Source organism: Hemitrygon akajei, chromosome 9, assembly GCF_048418815.1.
Source record: "Hemitrygon akajei chromosome 9, sHemAka1.3, whole genome shotgun sequence".
NCBI lineage: Eukaryota > Metazoa > Chordata > Chondrichthyes > Myliobatiformes > Dasyatidae > Hemitrygon > Hemitrygon akajei.
In genome coordinates, this window is record NC_133132.1 from 45,932,358 (window position 1) to 45,954,724 (window position 22,367).

Genomic DNA, 22,367 nt, shown 5'->3' on the forward strand with positions numbered 1-22,367 from the left:
ATATCAAGAGATATACATTACAATTTATCCCTTAAACCATATTGGTTAATAATAACAGCTCTTATTTACTGTACATCTCAGGAATGTGTTAGTATACATTTTATTACAATTCTAAAGGATGTATTTTAGCTAAACTGAATCAGGCACAAATCAGATTTACGGTAAATGTTGACATTGCAATATAAACCAAAAAATATTGGATTACAGTAAGAACATTCATTCAACTTTAAACTGAATTTTGTTTACAAGAACTGTAGATTTACGTACCAAAATTAAGATTACTTATGAGCACAGAGAGCCTTATCACACCCATCAGTCAAAACCAAAGAGCCAATGGTCATTATTTTTCCCTTAGCTGTATTTTGCTTGTATATATGCAAATATCAAATTTAGAAATTCTTCAGAAAAAATCTAGAACCATGAATACTAATATCACAAAACTATGAATTACAATAGCAAGTCAAATTATACAGATAAATATGACAGGGAGATGGGCTGAGGAATGGCAAATGGATTTCAACTTAGATGAGTACGAGCTGATGCACTTTGGACTGTCAAACCAGGCTAGGACCTATAGAGTAAATGGCAGAGAACTGGTCTCTTGGGAAGGAGAGGGAGCTGGGAGTACAAGTGCACAGTGGGCTGAAAGCTGGAGTGTGAGCAGACAGGGTGGTGAAAGAGGTGTTTAGCATGCTGGCTTTCATTGAGATTAGGAATAGGGATATTACGTGGCAGTTAGATAAATCAATGGCGAGAGTGTTGTGTTCAGTTTTAGTTATGGGAAAGACAATCAAACTGCAGCGTGTGCAGACCATCTGAGGGGCTGAAAACCTCAGATTAGACTCTTACTGAGGTGGTCACACCCACAATTCAGGCTTCTGGTAGCAGACAGGGGACACCAGAAGTAAGGAGTGTAAGCAATTACTGCAGGGTTCCCATGTGGCTATTCCCCCTCGGCAAAAAGTAACCCCTATGGATACTGCCTGGGGGTGGGGGGGAATGACCTACCAGAGTATGGTAGCAGCTGCTGCCGCCAGGCCATTGCAGCCAGCTCTGAGGCTCAGGAGGGAAGGGTAAAGTTAGGCAGTGTGATATTGAATGGAGACTCAATAGTGGGGGGGGGGACAGGAGATTTTGTGGCCGCAAAACAGATACTAGGATGGTGTGTTACCTCCTAGGTGCTAGGGTCCAGAATGTCTCAGAGCTGCTGCAGAAAATTCTCAAGGAGGCTAGTGAGTAGCCAGAGGTCGTGGTGCACATTGGTACCAATGACACAAGCAGAAAGGGAGAAAAAGTTCCTGTGCAGTGAGTATAGGGAGTTTGGGAAGAAGCTAAAGAACAGTACCTCTAAGGTAGTAATCTCCGGATTACGCCCAGTACCCATTCAGAGCAGGAATGGGATGATAGTACAGATGAAAAAGTGGCTAAGGAACTGGTACAGGGGGCAGGGTTTCAGATTTCTGGATAATTGGAACCTTTCTGGGGCAGGGGTGATCTGTACAAGAGGAACGATTTGCACCTAAACTGGAGGGGAACCAACATCCTGGCCAAGAGGTTTGCAAGTGCTACTTGGGAAGGTTTAAACTAATTAGGCAGGGTGATGGGGCCCAGAGCACCAGGTCAGGAAGTGGAGAGATGGAGAAGGTGGTGGATGTTAGGGCCAGTAAAAAAAAACAAGCACGAGCAAAGTAATACACACTATGTGAAGGGCAGTTTAAAGTGTGCTTATTTTAATGCTAGGAGTATGATGGGTAAAGATGATGAACTAGAGCAAGGATCAGTACAAGGAAATAGGAAATATGATGTTGTGGCCATTACTGAGACTTGGTTGAGAGTGGGATAGGATTGGGTGGTTAATGCTCCAGGGTTGATGTTTTAGAAAAGATAGAGAGGAAAGTAAAAGAGGTGGAGGAGCTGCATGATTAATCAGAGATAACATCACAGCTGTGCTAAGGAAGGACATACTGGAGGGCTTGATCACTGAATCTGTAAGGATACAACTCAAAAATAGGAAGGGTACAATCATTCTGATGGGATACTACTACAGATTCCAATCCCCCCTCCCCCCACAACCAGTAGCCACCAGAACATTGAGGAACAGATATGCAGGCAGATTAAGGAAAGGTACAAAAACAATAGGGTTGTTGTAATGGAGGACTTCAACTCTTTCTGTGGGCACTGGGGGTTGGTCTCTTTTAAATTGGGTTCTTTCGGGTTCCTTGACTGTGAGCAAACAAATCTCAAGATTGTATAACTTATACATTCTTTGATAATAAATAAATCTTTGAATCTTCATATTTAGCACTTCCCTAAATATAAATTCGAACCTTCTTAGTGCAAATGGTTTAGATGGGGCTGAACTTGTTAGTTGTATCCAGAAGGGTTTTGTAAATCAATATATAGATAGTCCAACAAGAGGAGGGGCTTTACTGACCTGGTGGTGGGTATTGAGCTTGCCCATGTGACCAAACTTTCAGACCCAGTGACCACAACTCCTTAAGTTTTAAGATAACTATAGATTGGTAAAAGTAAGGACCTTGCATGAGAGTATTCAATTCGAGCAGGGCAAATTATGAGAGCATTAGGTAGGAACCAAGGAGTAAAGTGGGAACAGCCATTTTTGAGCAAGTCCACATCTGACATATGGAGGACGTTTACAAACCAACTGCACAGAGCATAGGACAGGTATGTTCTATGAAGATGAAAGGACAAAGATGGCAAGGTAAGAAAACATTGGATGTTGGGAGAGGTAATGAATTTAGTCAAGAAGAAAATGGATGAAGTATGTAAAGTTTAGGAGGCCAAAATCAAACAGAGCCTTTGAGAATTATTAAGAAACCAGAAGAGAACTCAGGGAATTAGGAAAGCCAGAGGGGGTTATGAAGAGTCCTTGACAAGCAGGATTAAACAGATTCCCAAGGAATCTTATACGCATATCCAGAACAAAAAGAGAGTAGGACCACTTATGGATAAAGGGGAGAGTATTTGGTTAGATGCAGAGGATGTAGGTGAGGTTTTTAAACGAGTACTTTACATCAGTATTTACTAAGAAGGATGTGGAGGATAGGGAGCTCAGTACTGAGTGTATTGATATGCAAGGGCATTTTGAGTTACAGGAGGAGGTAGTGTTGGATCTCTTAAAGAACATTAAGGTAGATAAGTACCCAGGATTTAATGGAATATACCCCCAGGTTATTGAGAGGCAAGAGAAGAAATTGCTGGGGTCTCGACCAATATCTTCATGTCCTGGAGGACTGGCAAATAGTTAATGTTCTTCCATTAATCAAAAGGGATAAACCTGGAGACTGTAGGATGGTGAGTCTCACGTCAGTGGTAGGGAAGTTATGGCCTAATTAAGTAGAGTCAACATGGCATTCTGAAAGGCAAGTCATGCTTTACTGACTTGAGGATTTTGAGCCACCCAGCAATCCCACTTAGTCCTAGCCTAATCACAGGATAATTCACAATGATCAATTAACCTACCAACCGGGATGTCTTTGGACTGTGGGAGGAAACCAGAGCACCCAGAGGCAACCTACATGGACATGAGGAGAACGTAAAAACTCTTTACAGGCAGCAGCAGGAATTGAACCTGGATCATCTGTATTGTAAAGTATTGTGCTAACCAGTTGCCACCCGATTGAAGGTAGAGTGGTGGATATTGTCTACATGAATTTTAATAAGGCATTTGACAAGGTCCTTCATGGGAGGGTCGTCCAGAAGATTAAGATACAGGGGATCCATGGCAACTTGGCTGTTAGGATTCAGAACTGGCTTGCCTATAGAATACAGAGAGTAGTGGTTGAAGGGACTTATTCTAACTAGAGCTCTGTCATTAGTGGTGTTCCACAAGGATCCGTGCTGAGAGCTTTGCTGTTTGTGATGTATATAAATGATCTGAATGAAAATGGAGACAGATGGATAAGTAAGTTTGCAGATGATATGAAGACTGGTGACGTTGCGCATTGTGTAGAAATTTGGCAAAGAATACAATGAGATATAGATCAGTTGCAGATATTGGCAGAGAAATGGCAGATAGAGTTTAACCCTGCCAAACGTGAATTGTTGTACCTTGGCAGAGAAATGAAAGAAACAGTACACTGTAAAGGGCAAGATCCTTATCAGTGTTGATAAGCAAAAAGATCTTGGGGCTTAAGTTCAAAGATGCATGAAAGGTTGATAGAGTGATTTAAAAGGCTTATGGAATTCTTGTCTTTATTAGTTAAGGCACTGAGTTCAAAAGTCAGGAAGTTATGTTGCAGCATTATAAAACTCTAGTTAGGCTGCATCTGGATTACTACATTTGGTTCTGGTTGCCTCATTATAGAGGCTTTGGAGATGGTGCCAAGAGGTTTACTAGGATGCTGTCTGGATTAGAAGGCATGCTCTATTACGAGAGTTTGGACGAATGTGGGTTGTTTTCTCAGGAACAGCAGATGCTGAGGGGAGAGCTGATAGAGGTTTATAAGATTATGAGATGCACAGCTAGAGTAGACAGAAAATATCTTTTTCCAAGGGTTGAAATGTCTAATACCAGAAGGGATGCATTTAAAGTGAGAGGGGTAATTACAAAGAAGATGAGGGGCAAGTTTTAAAAAAATATATACACACAGTGAGGTGGGTGCCTGGAATGCATTGCATAGGGTGGTGGTAGAGGCAGAAACATTAGGGACTTCTAAGAGACATTTAGATAGGCACGTGAATGTGAAGAAAATGGACTGATATGGGCATTGTGTAGGGAGAAGGGATTAGTTTAGTTGGCTATCTGATTACAAATTTAATTGGTTTGACACAACATTGTGGGCTGAAGAGTCATTTCCTGTGCTGTACTATTCTATGTTCTATCAGATTTATGAGGAAGATGCCTGGACTAAAGGGCCCAAATTAGAGGATCATGTTGGATCTTTGTTCCTGAGTGTGTCAGAATGAGAGGTGACCTCAGAAATTTATAAAATCATGAGAAGTATGGATAAAATTCACCATTTTTTGCTCAGGTTTGGGGAGTCTGAAACTTGAGGACTAGGTACAAGAAAACGAGAGGAAAGACTTAGTAGAGATGTGAACGGTAACTTCTTTACACAGAGGGTAGTGTGGAGCTGGAATGAGCTGCCAGAGGAAGTGGTGGAGGCAGATACAATTGCAACATTTAAGAGGCATTGAGATAGATACATAGAAAGGAGGAGCTTGGAGGTCTTAGGGCAAACACAGCCAACTGTGTCAAGCAGAGAGGAAGGTTGCTGTTTCTACACTGTACAACTATGTGACAGCCTGACTGAAGGTGCACTATTTCAAGTGTTGAGGACTGTAAATGCAAAGATGATTGTCATGCTGATAGTCTGAGCTTTTTTAAGAAATCTCCATCTGTTCTCAAAGTCCTAGCCTGTATAATTGAAGAATCCCATCAAACACACAGACAATGATGGTGCAGGAACCAGCATCTCCCACCAAGTATGGAAACCGATTCAGAGGCACTGTTGGTAAATGGTCTGAAACAGAGGTGACACATCTTGATGGATTTCATTAGGCTGAATTCCTTTTGACCAAAGTCTTGTAAGCAAGCACAAACTTTGCTAAGTAGTTCATAGAGAATATTCAATTCTGATCAAACACATGGCAACAATGACTTACCATTATCGCAATGTAATGCCGATAATCGTATGGCAATGGGCCATCCACCTGCATTAGGTAGTGCTGTGTTTTGAGAAAACTATCAAGATACTGTGGATGAAAGCCCATCAATAATGTTATGTTGTCCAGACAACCCAAAGTTGCAAACGCTTCAATCAGCAATACACGCGTCTCTGCATCTTCTCTTCCCAGTTGAAGAATCTGTTCAAAGATATATAATTTTCACCTCATAACACGGATCACAATAATTATTATTGTACAATAGCTATAGAAAGTCTGCAGATGCTGTAAATCCAAAGCAACACACACAAAATGCTGGAGGAACTCAGCAGGCCAGGCAGCATCGATGGAAAAGAGTGAGCAGAAAAAAAAGTCAGGATTAGAAGTTGGAGTGGGGGAGGGGTGGAAGTAGTACTGGAAAGAAAAACTTCTTCCTTCTTCTCTTTCTTTCCAGTCCTGATGGAGGATCTTAGCCTGAAATGTCACATGTTTACTCTTTTCTATAGATGCTGCCTGGCCTGCTTAGTTCCACCAGCATTTTGTGTGTAATTACAGGTCAAAGGGAGACCTTTACAAAGGTTGGCACATTTAATGTTGGTTTGGGAGAGAAATTTGCTGAAATAATTTTGTCTCAACATCCAAAGGTATATCTACATTAAACTTTACAAAGTACAGGATTTTAACAATATCCTGCATAGATATTCTGTACTTTTAAATCGTCACTGCATATCTGAACTATTTATAAGCTGAGAAGCTATAAAACAGATGTCTGGAACCATTCTACTAATTGGTGAGATACGAGTTATAATTTGAGATATGTGGGTGGGCGTACATTTAAAATATTACCAACTATTTCCTTAGGCCAAAGTGATTACTTAGAATTGCCTCTTTTGAAGTGTCTCAATTCTTTTCTGGTTTCATAAATAAACCACTATTTTAAACAGAAAAATAAAAAAGGAACATTTTCAGTTTAAATGTGACTTAATTACTGTTTCTTAATCACATTCTCACATAACAATAAATTACTGTCCCACATGAAAACCTTTCCAATGCAATGTTTGTAAGATGGTAAAGCAAAACCATTTATTTTGAAACAACTGCTGTACAAAAAGAGAAGTAGACTTAGACAACATGATCAAGTCAAAGGCTGCATGTTCATTACCATTCAATCTGCTAAAACAGATTCTGAAATTATTAAACATTATTCCAGCAGTGCACATTTCCAAACACTCTTTAGCAAAGAATGAGTGCACCACTACAACCTTGCCAAGTTAAATTACATGGGACTCAGCAGAAGGTAGAAACATACATACTTCTTTTTCAGAAATGAATTCACTTGGTCCTTGTGTTAAAGGTCTGGGGATTCTCATTCCCATTTCCTGTGGAATAAGAACAGCATTTAACTCAATAAGACAATTGTGGTGTAATAAAGAGTGCAGATACTAACTTTAATACTAAAAGAGTTGGTCATGACTGATGATAGAGAACCAATATTTCGAAGATTATTTCTTCAATTGGACTAAAGTACTGTACAGAAAATAGATTAGAACAAACAGTATCAAGAGCACAGATTAGTTACATCAGCTTGTTTTGATGGTGCGAGAATCTGACTAAAATGAACATTAGACCAGCTGGAAGCTCAGTGTTCTTTAAAACCACTTGGCAGCCTGCCTAGAACACATTGTTCCTGCAGTTTCCTCAAGCAAGACAAAAACCACTGAAGTAAGCATTTTTACAGTAGCTTTTCTACAATTTACTACAAAAAGAGAACACAGACAAATCTACATACAAAGCTACAAGAGGTTTATTTCAGTGGAGTTGCATACATTTAAAAAAACCTTCTACTTTTCCAATGTGGCAATGCTCCAATATTCTAATTGACTTGATGCCAAGGACATAGAGTTCTGCAACTACTACATCAACAACTGAGCTACTCGGAGATGATCTTGTTTTGTTTCTTCAACTTGATGTTTAACATGGTAACATGTAACTGTTAATTACAGCTGTGCAGAAATGTGAAATGGTTCAACATCTGTGCCCAACTCAATGCAGCATAGTTGACTGAACATAAGCAACCTTGATGTACCGGTGACTAGGAGGCAACAGCGCGATTCTGAAAATACACTAATCGGTAAAAGGCAGCAATTACCCACTTTGAAAATGGTACAGATTTTTACTCAGTTCTTTGAACAAATCGGAAATTTTCTCAGCATTCACAACCCAATCACATTAATTTGCCAGGGCAAACAGAAATTGAAAGCTGTTTTATTTAGGACAAGTGTCTATGACACTAAGTGAAAAACCGCCAACCTCTTTCCCTTTCTGCTCTATCCATGTGCTATTGATTTTTAATCAAGCACTGATAATGAACATATCCAAAATAACATTTATTATGCCACTATTCACAGGACTCTGTACATCAGGATCTAGCTTCACAAAACATGGCAACTTTGAACTTGCAGCAGTAGTAGTTAGCTTTCCTGCCAATTGCACAAAGCTGGTCTGAGCATTTAGAACAACTAATATTGACAACTCGCCTGTATTTTATGAGTACAGTGCTGATACAATTCAAGCTACAGGAACTATTCATACTTCCTAATGGGTAGAGCTGTAATAAATAGATAGCATGCAGTTAATGGCAGTTTTCCAAGCTCTGCCCTTCTCAACTGCAGAAGGTGATATCGAGAGAGTTGGCAGAGTCCAAGTGAGAGCAATCAGAAACCTCCATGACTACCAGAGTGTAGGAGGTAGCATTGACAAAATGTACCCACTTGTCTATGCTACTCCAACAAGGTCGGCATGGTAGCAAAGTGGTTAGCACAACGCTTTGCGATTCAGGAGACCAGGTTTCAATTCCCACCACTGCCTGTAAGGAGCTTCTATGTTCTCCAGGTCCTACAGTTTCCTCCTGCAGTCCAAAGTTAATTGTAAATTGTCCCGTGATTAGGCTAGGATTAAATCATGGGATTGCTGGGCAGCACAGTTTAAAAATAAAAACACCTTCTAGAACTGCAACCTTCAAAACTCAAGCAGTTCACACATGAACAAACCCATCATCTTGACTTGGACACAGCTGGCAATACAGCCCATTTGTTATCCATCCCTAATGGCCCTTAAACTTCGGCTATTGAAAATCAATACATTCGTGGTTCTAGAGACACATACAGCCAGAATGGTTAAGGATGGCGTATTTTCTTCTTTCAAGGACATTAATGAAGAAGATTTTTAAAAATTACGTAGTTACTAGAATCTAAAATCCCTTAGCTGTCATAGGTTTCTGAATCAGAGTTGGCCTTACTAAATTAACTCCTATATTACTGCATTCTAAACACCACCTTTTCACTGACACCGAGTTTAAATCAGGCATGAGCAAAAAGAAGACCTTAAAGAATTGAATAACAAAAAGAATAGTCAAGTGTGTTGAAAACCAACTGCAAGGCAAAGAAGAAAGTAAGTTCTAGATTGGACTTAATTTCAGGCTCTGGCCAATACAGACATCATAGTGGATGTGGTAATGTCCACGAGGAAAATGTCTCAAAGTAGTGACTGGTTAAGATTCGTATGCATTTGGCCAGTTGAACTACGAAGCACCGATGCTCAGAAAGTGGGACTGCAGGAGACTGAGTGACCAGGTAAATGGCAGAATTGATGGCTACAGAAGGAAGTGAGAGACAAAGATGTTGAGCAGGAGAAACATTCAGGAATTTTAAGTTTGTACATTCACCCTGAGGTAATAGTTGGAAAACTGTACACAGGCTAGTTGGAATTGATGGCAATGTTTCCACTCTTGAAACTGCAAAAACAACCAAGGCTAATAAAATTGGTCACTTGTGCATTGAACCAAACAGCTTTACACTGTTGTCCAGGGCTCAGCTTTCTGACGGGGGTGGGGTGGGGGGTGCTATATCCTGGTGAATCTCGGCCACTAAATTCACCAGCTGCCAATTGAATAATGCTTGTGCATGCCCGTAATATTGATGGACATACAAAATCATTCACAGCCTGCTGAAAGTTAAAATGTTTAAAAGCAATCAGAAGTTAAAAGTTTTAAAACTCACAGATACACAATTAAAGACATTCCAATTTAAATTAAATAAAAGTTCTATTTATCTTTCCCCCCAATAATTTTTCCCCATTCATTTCAATGGCCCTGTATTCTTGCGCTAAGTTAACCTAACATGAGCTCAATGATGAACTTCACAGCTGAGAAATTTGGGAAAACATTCCTGCAGAACATACTACAGTGCCAGTGTCTCACTGTCTGCTTCCTACTGAACAAACTCTGCTTGGGAATAGATTAGTTATAGTGATCGCTGTGTGGACCTTTGTAGGAAGCCAACATCTACTAATGGGTCTTGGACCTTCAAGAGGTTATAGTTCCCCAGTTGTCTGTTAAGCTGAGAATGTGTGCATTATTACATGGTATCTTAATTAAATGTAGTAATTAAAAATGGCAACTAAGATGCACAATTAGATTCCAATAAGGCTGATTTTGGAAGAGATGTATCCAAGCTTTCAAATTAGATTCTAGGAAAGCAACATTCATCATCAGGGAACCCACCCAGGGCATGCTCTCTTCTCACTGCTGCCATCAGGAAGGTGGTGCAAAAGCCCGAGGACTCACACCACCAGGTTTAGGACCTGGTTATTACCCCTCAACCATCAGGGTCTTGAACCAAAAAGGATAACTTCACTTGACCCATCATTGAAATAGACTCACAACCTATGGACTCATTATCTCACATTCTTCATATTTATAGCTTATTTATTTATTATTATTTCTTTTTGTGTTTGCAGTTTGTTGTCTTTTGCACACTGATTGACAATCCAAATTAGTGTGGTCTTTCATTAATCCTGTAATGGTTATTATTCTATGGATTTATTGAATACGCCTGCAAGAAAATCAACCTCAGGCTTGTATATGGTGATCTTTGTACTTTGATAATAAATTTACTTTGAACTTTGATATCTAACTTCTTATACCATTTATGTGTAATCTTACAGCTAAAAATAAAATTAAAATTTAACCTCTTAGGTATTAATGAAATACCACATACAAACTCTTCCAAGAAATGCTGACATTTGAAGGCATTATGAGTGCACATCACCAAGTATTTGAGATGCAATCATTACTGTTCATAGTAATTGTATCAAAAATACATGAAAAAAATCTGCAAATCTTGAAATTAAACTTAATATGAAATGCCATTGAGGCGATTTGCTCTGATCTACTTTCCATCTATTCTTCAGCTTATGAAACATCCAGACTCAATTTCTCCTATGTCCTCCTGACAAACCTCCATTTACTTTAACTTTTCTGTACCACTCATCATCCCTTTTTAAATTTATTTAGTGATACAATGCAGGAAGGCCCTTCAAACCACACCACCCAGAAATCTCGACAAACCAGATTCACCCAACCAAATCACAGGGCAATTTACAATGAAAAACTAACCTACCCAGTACACCTTTGGACTATGGGAGGAAATCAGAGGACGTGGACGTAAGCCGTGCATTCCACGGGGAGGACGTACAGAGACTCCTTATAGAATGGCACCAGAATTGAACTCTGAACTTCAAAATATCTTGAGCTGTAACAGCGCTATGCTAACTGCTGCGCTACTGTGGCACCCTGTCACCAGATTTCCTATTCAAGCTGACTACTGGCCCCCCAAAGGCTCAGAGAGAAAGAAAACTCTCAGGTTTACGTTTTTTCATTATCTTCAGCATTTTGTGATTTCCAATTCATCACTTCCCTTCCCTCCATCACTGGGAGACAAGCCTCTAACGTTCAGACTAATTACTCCAAGTATATCACCTCCCCACCCTTTCAACCTTCTTAAACAATCTTGGATCATACTTTCATCACTCGTCCTCTAGGCTTGGCGATGACTTTTTTCCTCCATAGGTTCCAGATCTACACACTCAAAGCTTACTAAGATGGACCCCAAAACTTCTGTAGATGTGTGGTGGGGACTAGAATGTCTGGTTGCATCACCCCTTGAGTGGCAACACCAATACCCTTGAACAGAAAAGCCTGCTGGATATGGCCCAATCCCAGGGTAAAGCTCTCCCCACCGCTGAGCACATCTACTCCGAGTGATGTTGCAGGAAAGCAACACCCATCATCAAGGGCCCCTGCCATACTCTCTTGCTGCTTCAGGATCTCACCACCAGGTTAAGTTATTACCCCTCAACCATCAGGCTCTTGAACCAGTGGTGACAGCTTCACTCAACTTCACTTGCTCTCAGCACTAAACTCGCTTTCAATAACTCTTCATATCGTGTTTTCAATTTTATTGCTTATTTATTTATTCTTTTGTATTTGCACGGGTTGTCGTCTTTTGCACACTGGTTGTTTGTCCTGTTGTGTGCGGTCTCTCATTGATTCTATTGTTTCTTGGATTTACTGTATATGCCCGCAAAAACAATCTCAGGGTTGTATATGGTGACATATGTACTTTGATAATACATTTACTTTGAACTTTTGAAGTTTGAAGAACGCCAGCATCACTGACATGGATAGCATGTAAAAGCAAGATGCAAGCATTAAGCGGAATGTCAGAGATTCACTTCAGCTCCATTTTCTTTTAACCTTAAGCTCTCATTTCAGCCCGTGAATGTAGTGTTAGCCTCCCGCTGCAGCGAAACCCAACAAGGTTTCATCGGGTCATTTGAAGTGTAATCCTTTTGCTCAAGTGATACTTAATCAGTTCTTTATCGCTTCCCTTTTGACAGAGTGGCCGCACCACTTTGGAACTCCTCACATCACATTTGTCTTTCCTATAAGGACAGCATACCCATCAGAACCGACAAATTACTTATTTGCCGAAATGCCCGAGGACGCTTTCTGAAATTAAAAACACTACCCAAAAAAACAGTACAAACTACACGGACGCTAGCACGCGAATGACATTGGAAATGAGACAATACTCTTTATTAACAGAGCCGTAACCTAAATCTGAGGTGCCCCGATTTAGATTCTCGGCTGTTCAGTTACTGCAAACCAGAAATTCTCTTACCGTGTGACTTTTGGCTTTCGTTCTTGCGGTTGCTATGGTTGCAAGCCTCATTCCTATCTCACAATTAACGAAACTGAAGTGCAGGTACAACCTTATTCGTCGTCCTTCTCTGCAACTACAGCCAAAGCAGCGCGCGTTTGATTTTTGTGATAGGTCAGCGGCTCGTAGGAGATCCAATCGCCGATTGGCAGAACTCACCCCGTGACAAACAAGTTGTTGGCCAATCAATCGCAGTGGAACAGTTTGCTTATTTCGGATCAATGATGTCATTCGGAACGAAACTTATCGACAATAACCGTGACCAGGTCTGTGATCGCTCAGCCGGTCACAACTCACTGATGTAAAACAAAGTTAACATTTGACAAAATCTAGGAAAACAAAAGGTGGCAAGCCACATCTCGTTCTAATAATAGTCGATCTTTATCATATTAGGCGGCCATCACCCTAAAAAACAACGGCAATCAATGACAATAGTCTAGCTTTTCTTCCCTGCTCAACCCATTCGATGGACAAAGGGGTACCAGTTAATTATTTTTTCTATTAACATTCTGAGCCTGAGACCTTTTCCCAGCGTTTCTAGTATGATGAAAGCCTTTGGATTTTATTTTCTGTTGCTTCAACAGTGATTAGACTGGGGTTAGCTAAGTAGGTTGCGGAGCGGTGCGGCTGTAGGACTGGAGGTGCCTGTTCCGCGCTGTATCTCTAAATAAATAAAATTTCTGTGCTAAAAATCGTCAGATGCCATGCCAGTAATTCAAAACACGTCTTTATGCTGCAACCAAAGGAACAAATAATATTGGAGCTAGCGTTCGTGCACTAGCAAGAAACGTTGCTAACTTTTTCAACTCTGTTGAAGAGTCATTGGTTTAAAATCTAGTAATAAATCATCCAGCTATTTAAACTGAAGTGATGTTTCTGACATCTGGACCTCCTGCTGGAGGCTTCTGAAGTAAAAATTATATTGTCTTCACAAAATCCTATAAATTCACCAGAAGGACCAACAAACCAAGGATAATGTCCTCTCCAAAATCAAAAACTAATATTAGGGCCCAGATACCCTTAGTCAGCTATGTTATTTACCAAGTCAACACCAGACTTGCAAAACAGAAACACTATTCCATTTCAGTTCTGATAAGGGTCTTCTACCTGAAAGATTAGTTCTGTTTCTATTCCCAGACGTGACCTGATCTGTTAAATATTTACACTATTTTTTTAATTTTACATATCAATCATCTGCAGTTTTTGTCTCTCTAATTCACACAGTTTGGTGGGTTGATATTACCAAGTGGACATAAAAAAAGCAAAAAGCTTTCCTGAAGTGTAACATCTCTTCCCCACCTCCCCCCCCCCCCCCCCTCCACTCGACTCCAGACCCACAACCGTTAAAAACAGAACATTCAGCATGGTATCAGGAACCTTAAAGGCATGCGCCGCGAAGAAAACAGAAGCCCTGCATGAACGGCCTAAAGTGCACATTACCTCACAAACTACCTACCATCCACTCCACGAGCCAGGTTATGGCCCATCTGTGGAAAAGTTGCCTTAGCTGCCAGAGGATGGACAACACCAGAGTTAAAGCAGGTCGTCCTTGGCATTCACAGACTGCTCACAGGAGAAAAACTAAACATGACCAACTTGCCTCCATCATAGTTTTGCAGGATCTGAGGTTATTGACAAGGCCAGTGTGGATACTCTTTCGCAAATAGACTAGGTGGTGCCTGATGAAGCAGAATGTTAGTGAGGTGGTGACGAATGCTACTCAACTTTGTGATTTTGTGGGCCAGAGATTCTCAGGAGTAGGTGGGGTATTGATTTTTTTCTTTAAACATGACATTGATCTTTTCCTCAGTTTTTCTGTTAATGTTCCCATGACTATGGGAACTATGGAATACAGCGTGTTTTCTGGTGATCAGTTGACAGGTATGCAAATAACATCAAACAGAACAGTACTGCACAGAACATGCCCTTTGAACCACAAGGTTATGCCAACACGTTAACCTACTCTAAGATCAATCTAAACCTCGCCTCCCACATAGCCCTAAATTTTTCTTTCATTCATGTGCCCAAGTCTTTTAATTATTCCTAATATATCTGTCTCTACTACCACCCCGGCAGCATGTTCCACATACCTACCATTCTGTGTCCTTCGCTCCAAAGAGAATAATCCTAGCTCACTCAAACGATCCTCATTAGACAATGCTCTCAGTTACAGACAGCAACCTGCTAAATCTTCTCTGCATACTCTCTAAAGCGACATCCTTCCTGTAATGAGGCAACTAGAACTGAACACAATACTCCAAGTGTGCTTTAACCATATTTTTATAAAGATCCAACATTACCTTGCGGCTTCTGAATTCAATTCCCTGACTAATGCAGGCCAACACACCATATACCTTCCTAATCACCTTATGAAGTTTCATGATAACTTTTAGAGGTCTATGGATGTACACCCCAAGATTCCCTGTTCCTCCACACTGCTGCGAATCCTGCCATTAATCCTGTATTCGGCCTTTGAAGTGAATCACTTCACATTTTTCCAGCTTGAATTCCATTTGCCACTTCTCAGCCCAGCTCTGCATCCTATCAATATCACATTGTAACCTACGACAGCCCTCTACACTATCCACACCACTACACACCACTAACTTTTGAATCATCTGCAAAATTACTAACCCACCATTCCACTTTCATGTCCATAGAATTTCCTGTCTGTTCCCCTAAAATTTGAATTCTTTATCACCACCACTCTCCTCTTCTTCCCCCACCTCACCTTCCGTTCTAAGCCACAGAGCCAGACTCAGTGCCAGAGACCTGGTAGCTGCAGCTTTCCTTTGGTAAATCATCCCTCTAGCCTGCCCAATGGTGTCAAGTTAATATGATTTGGGCTTCATTGTTAGGGACGTAGCCCGGGAGAGGATGCTGATGTCAGTTTGCTTTCTTTCTAATGGATTTAGGATTTTGCAAAGGCAGGTTTGGTTTTATATTTCCAATATCTTGAGATGCCTACTGTGGTCCAGGACTCAGAAGTATATACAAGGGCATGAATCACTGTCGCCCCGAGTTTTATGAGAACTTGATCTTCAAACATTCTTTTTTTCCCAACTGACCAAGGGTTGTGCTGCTGAAGCGGAATGACGTCTGCTTTTGCTGAAAGTTAGCAAACAGATGGGAGAAATGGTCTAGCTTTTCTCTGGGCTTCCAAATCCAAAGAGTCATATACATTCAAGCTACTTATGCAAGACCCATTACCATTCTTCCCTGACAATTTCACTGTGATCTTTTCAGCAACACCAACTCTGCTCAAATACTATTTCCCAATTTTTGGTATTCTTACAAAAGCAACACCACTCAACTCTACTGAATAATTCAGTATCTAGTTTCTGGAGTTCTGCTTTAACACTCAATTTAATTCAAACTTTAAATGAGCATTGAAATATTTTTCTTATTGGGATTAAATATTATGGGATATCTCTGGAAATCAAGATAATAGCTTCTATGCAGTCACTGGAACAGAATTGTACCATTCAGCCCATCAAGTCTGCTCCGCCATTTGATCATGGCAAATTATTTCTTCTCAACCTCATTCTTCTGCCTTCTCCTAGTAACCTTTAACACATTACTAATCGAGAAATTTTAAAACTTCACTTTAAGTGAATTGGCCTCCACAGCTGTCTGTGGCAATAGACTTCACAGATTCACCACCCATTGGCAAATAAATTCTTTCTCTGTTTTAAAGGGCCTTTGAACAGAAAAATCCTACAAAAAGTAGTGAATACAGCTCAGTCCATTGTGGGTAAAATCTTCCCAAAACATTGAGCACATCTACATGAAACACTGTCATAAAAAAAAAGCAGCATCCATCATCAGAGACCCCCACCATCCAAGATATACTCTCAAATGCACCTCATATGTTAACCTTCTCATTCCCTAGATCAGTCTTGTAAACCTCTTCTAGAGGCTCTCCAATGCCAGCATATACTTCCTTAGATTTGGGACCTTAAGCTGATCACAATACTCCAAAAGTTGTCTGATCAACACTTTATAAATCTCAGCGTTATATCCTTGCTTTAAAAGATTAGCTTTATTTGTCACCTATGCATTGAAATACTGAAACCTACAGTGAAATACATTGTTTGCATCAGTAACAGTCTAAGGATGTGTTAGGTACAGCCCATAGCTGTTGCCTTGCTGCAGGAACTACATAGCTTGCCCTTAACTTACTAACCTGTTCACCTTTTGAATGTGGGAGAAACTAGAGGACTCAGAGGAAGCCCACAGGGTCAGAGGGAGAATGTATAAACTTCTTACAGACAGCAGCAGGAACTGGAACCCAATCTTTGGCATCATACGTTAACTGCTACACTACTGTATTCTTTCTAGTCTTCTCAAAATGAATGCTAACATTGCACTGCCTTCCTTACAACTCAACCTGCAAGTTAACCTTAAAGGAATTCTGTACTAGGACTCTCAAGTCCCTTTGCACCTACAATTTCTGAATTTGTTCCCCTTTTTAAAAATGTCTTCATCTTTATTCCTTCTACCAAAATACATGACCATATATTTCCCTATACTGTATTTCTTCTGTCACTTCTTTGCCCATTTACTCAACCTGTCCAAATCCTTCTGCAGACTCCCTGTTCCTCAACACTACCTGTCGCACCACCTATCTTTGTATAATCCACAAATTTGGCCATAGAGCCATCAATTCCATCATACAAATCATCAATTTATATTGTGAAAAGTAGTGGACCCAATACTAACACCAGTTACTGGAAGCCATCCAGAAAAGATCCCCTTTGATGGAAAGATGGCACTGGCAACCAACGGCAACATTTCGCAGACAACTTACAAAATTATTAGATAAACCTGCCTGTCCAGGTAAACCCATTGTTTCTACTTGTTCCTGCTCCACCAAACTTATATCTGCATAGCTTGACTCTTTAATCTGCCCCCCCCCACCCCCCGTTCAGTCCCTTCCTACCTACATCCGTGATACTTCATAAGCTCTGGATCTTTTCCATGTCTTCAAGTTCCCTGGCCCTGGTAGTTTCATTTACACTATGGATGTCCAGTCCCTATACACCTTCATTTCTCATCAGGAAGACCTCAAAGCTCTCTAGACCCAGACCCAACCAATTCCGCTCTCCATCACTCTCCTCCGTCTGGTGGAACTGGTCCTCACTCTCAATTTCTCCTTTGGCTCCTCCCACTTCCTTCAAACGAAAGGTGTAGCCATAGGCACTCGCATGGGTCCCAGTTATGCCTCTCTGTTTGTCAGTTATGTGGAACAGTCTATGTTCCAAGCCTACACTGGTATCACTCCTCAACTTCTCCCATGCTACATGGACAACTACATTGATGCTGCTTCTCGCTCTCATATCAAGCTTGTTAATTTCATCAACCTTGCCTCCAACTTCCACCCGCCCTCAAATTTACCTGATACATTTCCGACACCTCCCTCCCCTTTCTCAATCTCCATGTCTCCATCTCTGGAGACAGTTATTCCACATTTCTTTTATAAACTCACTGATTCTCACAGCTACTGTACCTGGATTATACCTCTTCCCACTGTTTCTTGTAAAAACATCATCCCCTTCTCTCAATTCTTACGTCTCTGCCACATCTGCTCTCAGGATGAGGCTTTTCATTCCAGAACTAACGAGATGTATCCTCTTGTACGCGAGGACAAGAAAATAGGGTTCCTCTTGTCCTCACCAACCACCCCATCAGCCTCTGTGTCCAGCATATAATTCTCTGTAACTCCTGCCAACTCCAAAGGGATTCCACCAGCAAGCACATCTGTCCCTCTCCCCCAGTTTCCGAAGTGATTGCTCCCTACACGACTCCCTTATCCTTTCGTCCCTCCTGGCAGTTATCTTTGCAAGGTGAACAAATACTATTCCTGCCCTATAGCACCTCCCTCACTACCATTCAGGGCTCCAAACAGTACTTTCAGGTGAGTTGGCTGGGGTCATCTACTGTATTCGATGCTCCCAGTGTGGCCACCTGTATATCGATGAGTTGTGACATAGATTGGGAGAACGTTTTGCTGAGCACCTACGCTCCGTCTGTGGGATCTCCTAGTGGCCACCCTCTGCAATTCTGCTTCCCATTTCCATTCCAAAATGTCAGTCTACGGCATCCTCTACTGTCGTGATGAGGCCGCAGTCAGGTTGGAGGAGCAACACCTTGTATTCCATCTGGGTAGCCTCCAACTTGATGATACAAACATCGAAATCTCCAACTTCCAGTAACTGTCCCCACCTCCTTCTCCTTCAACATTCCCTTTTCCCACTCTCAACCCATCTCCTTTGTCCATCACCTCCCTTTGGTGCTCCTCCCTCTTCACTTTCTTCCATGGTCTTCTACCCTCTATCAGATTCCCCCTTCTCCAGCCCTTTATCTCTTTCACCAATTGACTTCCCAGCTCTTTACTGCATCCCTCCCTCTCCCCCGATTTCACCTATCACCCACCATCTTTCCCAGTCTTGATGAAGGGTATCAGCCTGAAACATAGACTGTTCACTCTTTTCCATAGATGCTGCCCGACTTGCAATTGAATTTCAGTTTATTGTCATTTAGAAACCACAACTTGCTGAGATCCTCCAGCATTTTGTGTGTATTACTAGACCTGCAGACTATAATTTCCCTTTTGTGGATGTACTTTTGAACTGACTAAATGATCTGGTGCTTTTGCAGTCTCCTGGGAGATTCAGTGAACTGGACTCTCAAGAGTGCAGGTATGGCCAGGCTGTCATAGTGAAAGCTGAACCCATGGTCGGCTCCTTTACTTTGCACTGATTAAAGCATTGATCAAGATTAAGATATTCGTGGACAAGAGCAGAAAATGAATAGGTGCTCAGAGCCGATTAGCTGTACTTGACCAGTCTCCATTGGGTGGGAGGTGCAGGAGCAGGAGCCTTGGGACCCATGCTACCAGGGCCGGGCACAGCTTTTGCCCTGTAGCCACTGGGCTCCTGGACTGGCTTCACTCACCTTAGCACAGCACATTCACTTTTGGGGACTCTGCAGTTCTTGTTCCATGTGCTCTTATTTACTTTTTTGCATTATTTGCACGATTTGATTTGTCCTCTTTTGCAAATTTTTTTATGCAGCGGTCTTATTGCCTGCGTGTTTTTTGTGAGTTCTATTGTTTCTTTGTTTCATGGGTGTCTGCAAGATGATAAATCTCAAGGTTGTATATGGTATATGTACTTTGATAACAAAGCTGCAGACTATTTTCTAATTAAGGAGAGAATTCAGAAATTGGAGATGCAAAATGACTTGAGCCTAGTGCAGAATTCCCCGAGGAATAATTTGCAGGTTGAGTCAGTAGAAAGGGAGGCAAATGTAATTTAGCACTCATTTCAAGACTAGAATATAAAGACAAAGATGTAATGCTGAAGCTTTATAAGGCATTGGTGAAGCATTGGAGAGGGTCCAAGAATGAAATGATTTGTGTATGAGGAGCATTTGATGGCTTTGGGTCTGTGCTTGCTGGAGTTTAACAGCATGTTGGGGGAGAGGGGGAATCTCATCAAAGCCTATCGAATATCGACAGGCCTAGTACAGTGGATGTGGTGAGGATGTCTATGACCAGAGAGCATGGCCTCAGAATACAAGGACGTCTCTTTAGAAAAAAGTAGAGGAGGAATTTCTTTAGTCAGAAGGTAGTGAATCTGTGGAATTCATTGCCAAAGATAGCTGTGGAGGCCAAATCTTTGGGTAAGTATAAAGCAGAGGTTGATAAATTCTTGATTAGCAAGAATGTGAAAGGTTACAGGAAGATTGCAAGAGAATGACATTAAGATGGAAAATAAATCAGCCATGTTTGAATGGTGGAGCAGTCTTGATTAGCTGAATGGTCTAATTCTGCTCCAAAGTCTTATAGTTTGACTTCAGCCTATTCTATCATATGCTTCCAAGCACCTTAAAACCTCATCCTTAATAATGGTCTCAAGCATCCTACCAATCACTGGTCAGGGTAATCAGCCTATAATTTTGTGCCTTTTGCCTCACTCCCTTCTTCAATAGTGAAGTGGCATTTCCAGTCCTCTGGAACCAATTCCTAATTCTTGAATAATAACTACTAATGCCTCAACAATCACTTCAGCTACCTCTTTCAGAAACACAGGGTGCAGTCAATGTTCCATCTAATTTGTAATGACCAGGGTGTACAAAATCTTGTGCTATGCAATTTTTTGCCCAGTGACAACATGTGTGCACTGAATTTTTAAGTGGAAGTAAACCTGATGTTATTCTAAGGTTAATAAACTACCATGTTCAGTTTTTTGTTAAATAAATAAAATAACTGTCAATAAAAATTTTGATCTCCTCTGGGTTTGATTGCTTTCGCTCTCATTCATCTGCACTCTCACAAAACATAGGTAGCAGGCCTGTAGCAAGTAATGAAGGATTTTCTTGCCAGAGCTTTTGCATGCTGTCCATGTGATTTGTTTGCTAAATGACACTTTAAAAAGTCAAGTGTCTAAACATCACTCCATTTCTTCCCATTTACATATTCTCCAGCAACTCTTGCATCACAATACATGCAGGTAATACCAGTTTCTGTATTGTACATGAATATTTCTCATAGTTGCACATTCCTGACCTCATGAGCTTTCGGTGAAGCAACTTCTACTGTTTTATTGAGCCATTTTGCTTTAAATGAACCAGCAGTTCTTTTGCACTTCACATCCTTTGCTTCTTTGGAATTTGACATTGTGAGTCAATAATTTCTTCAATAAAAACAGAATAAGTAAGCCAGTTCTAAAATCTGCAGACAAATCATCACAAACTCCATGTTGTCAACACTGCCTGCATCAGAAACCGGGAAAGGAAATGTGATTGTGTACAAATGTGAAATATACTCAACATGCCAATGAGGTAGAGGGTGACAACCTGTTGTGCACAGTTTAAATTCCTTTCAGTGCTAATAGCAAAAGATGTGTGCGCACACACCTTAGAGGGAACATTGGGTGTAGTCCATCTGATGCAGGTGACTCATCTAACTTTGGACCATTTCAGCTTACCAAGCACCGTTTCCTTAGTAATAGTGACTACACTCACTTCTGCCCCGACACACAAATTTCTGGCATGTTGCTGGTGTCTTCCACAGTGAAGACTGACACTAAGTACTTAATCAGTTTGTTTGCAATTTCTTTAGTCCTCATTACTACATCCCCAGCGTCATTATCCAGTGTCTGATTTCCACCCTTGCCTTTCTTTTACATTTTTTTTTACATGTCTGAAAATGTTTTTGGTATCCCTGTTTAAACTGCTGGTTATCTTAACTTCATATTACATCTTTTCTTCCCCTTATTGCTTTTTTAGTTGCCTTATGTTTTTAAAAACTTTCCAACCCTCCTGCTTGCTACTAATTTTTGCCCTCACTTTTACTTTTATGCTGTCTTTGATTTCCATGGTCTGCTACGGTTGCTTCATCCTCCCTTTTAGGGTGGTTTCTCTTCTTTGGGATAAATTGATCCTGTGTCTTCTGAATTAGTCCCCGAAACTCCTGTCATTGCTGCAATACCTTCATCCCTGCTAGGGTCCTCTTTCAATCAACTTTAACCAGCTCCTCTGTAGTTACCTTTACTCAACCATAATAGTGATGCACTGGATTTTGGCTTCTCCCTTTCAAACGGCAGAATGAATTCTATTATATTATGATCACTGCCTCCTAGGGTCTCCTTTACCTTAAGCTCCCTAAACATA

The 22,367-nt window shown here is 40.9% G+C and overlaps 1 protein-coding gene across 3 annotated transcripts in view; it reads right to left on the reverse strand.

Moving 5' to 3' along the window:
- sesn1 (sestrin 1) overlaps window positions 1-22,367 on the reverse strand; it is an 83,688-nt gene that overhangs the window by 16,452 nt on the left and 44,869 nt on the right. For 2 of the 3 annotated variants that reach the window (XM_073055883.1, XM_073055884.1), the window contains exons 2-3: window positions 6,942-7,007; window positions 5,629-5,829 (exon numbers count right to left, since the gene is read on the reverse strand). In XM_073055883.1, coding sequence (XP_072911984.1) covers window positions 5,629-5,829; window positions 6,942-7,007 — 267 coding nt within the window. Of the gene's footprint in view, window positions 1-5,628; window positions 5,830-6,941; window positions 7,008-12,650; window positions 12,936-22,367 lie in introns of those variants that run through there. The other variant, XM_073055885.1, reaches the window with a different exon arrangement.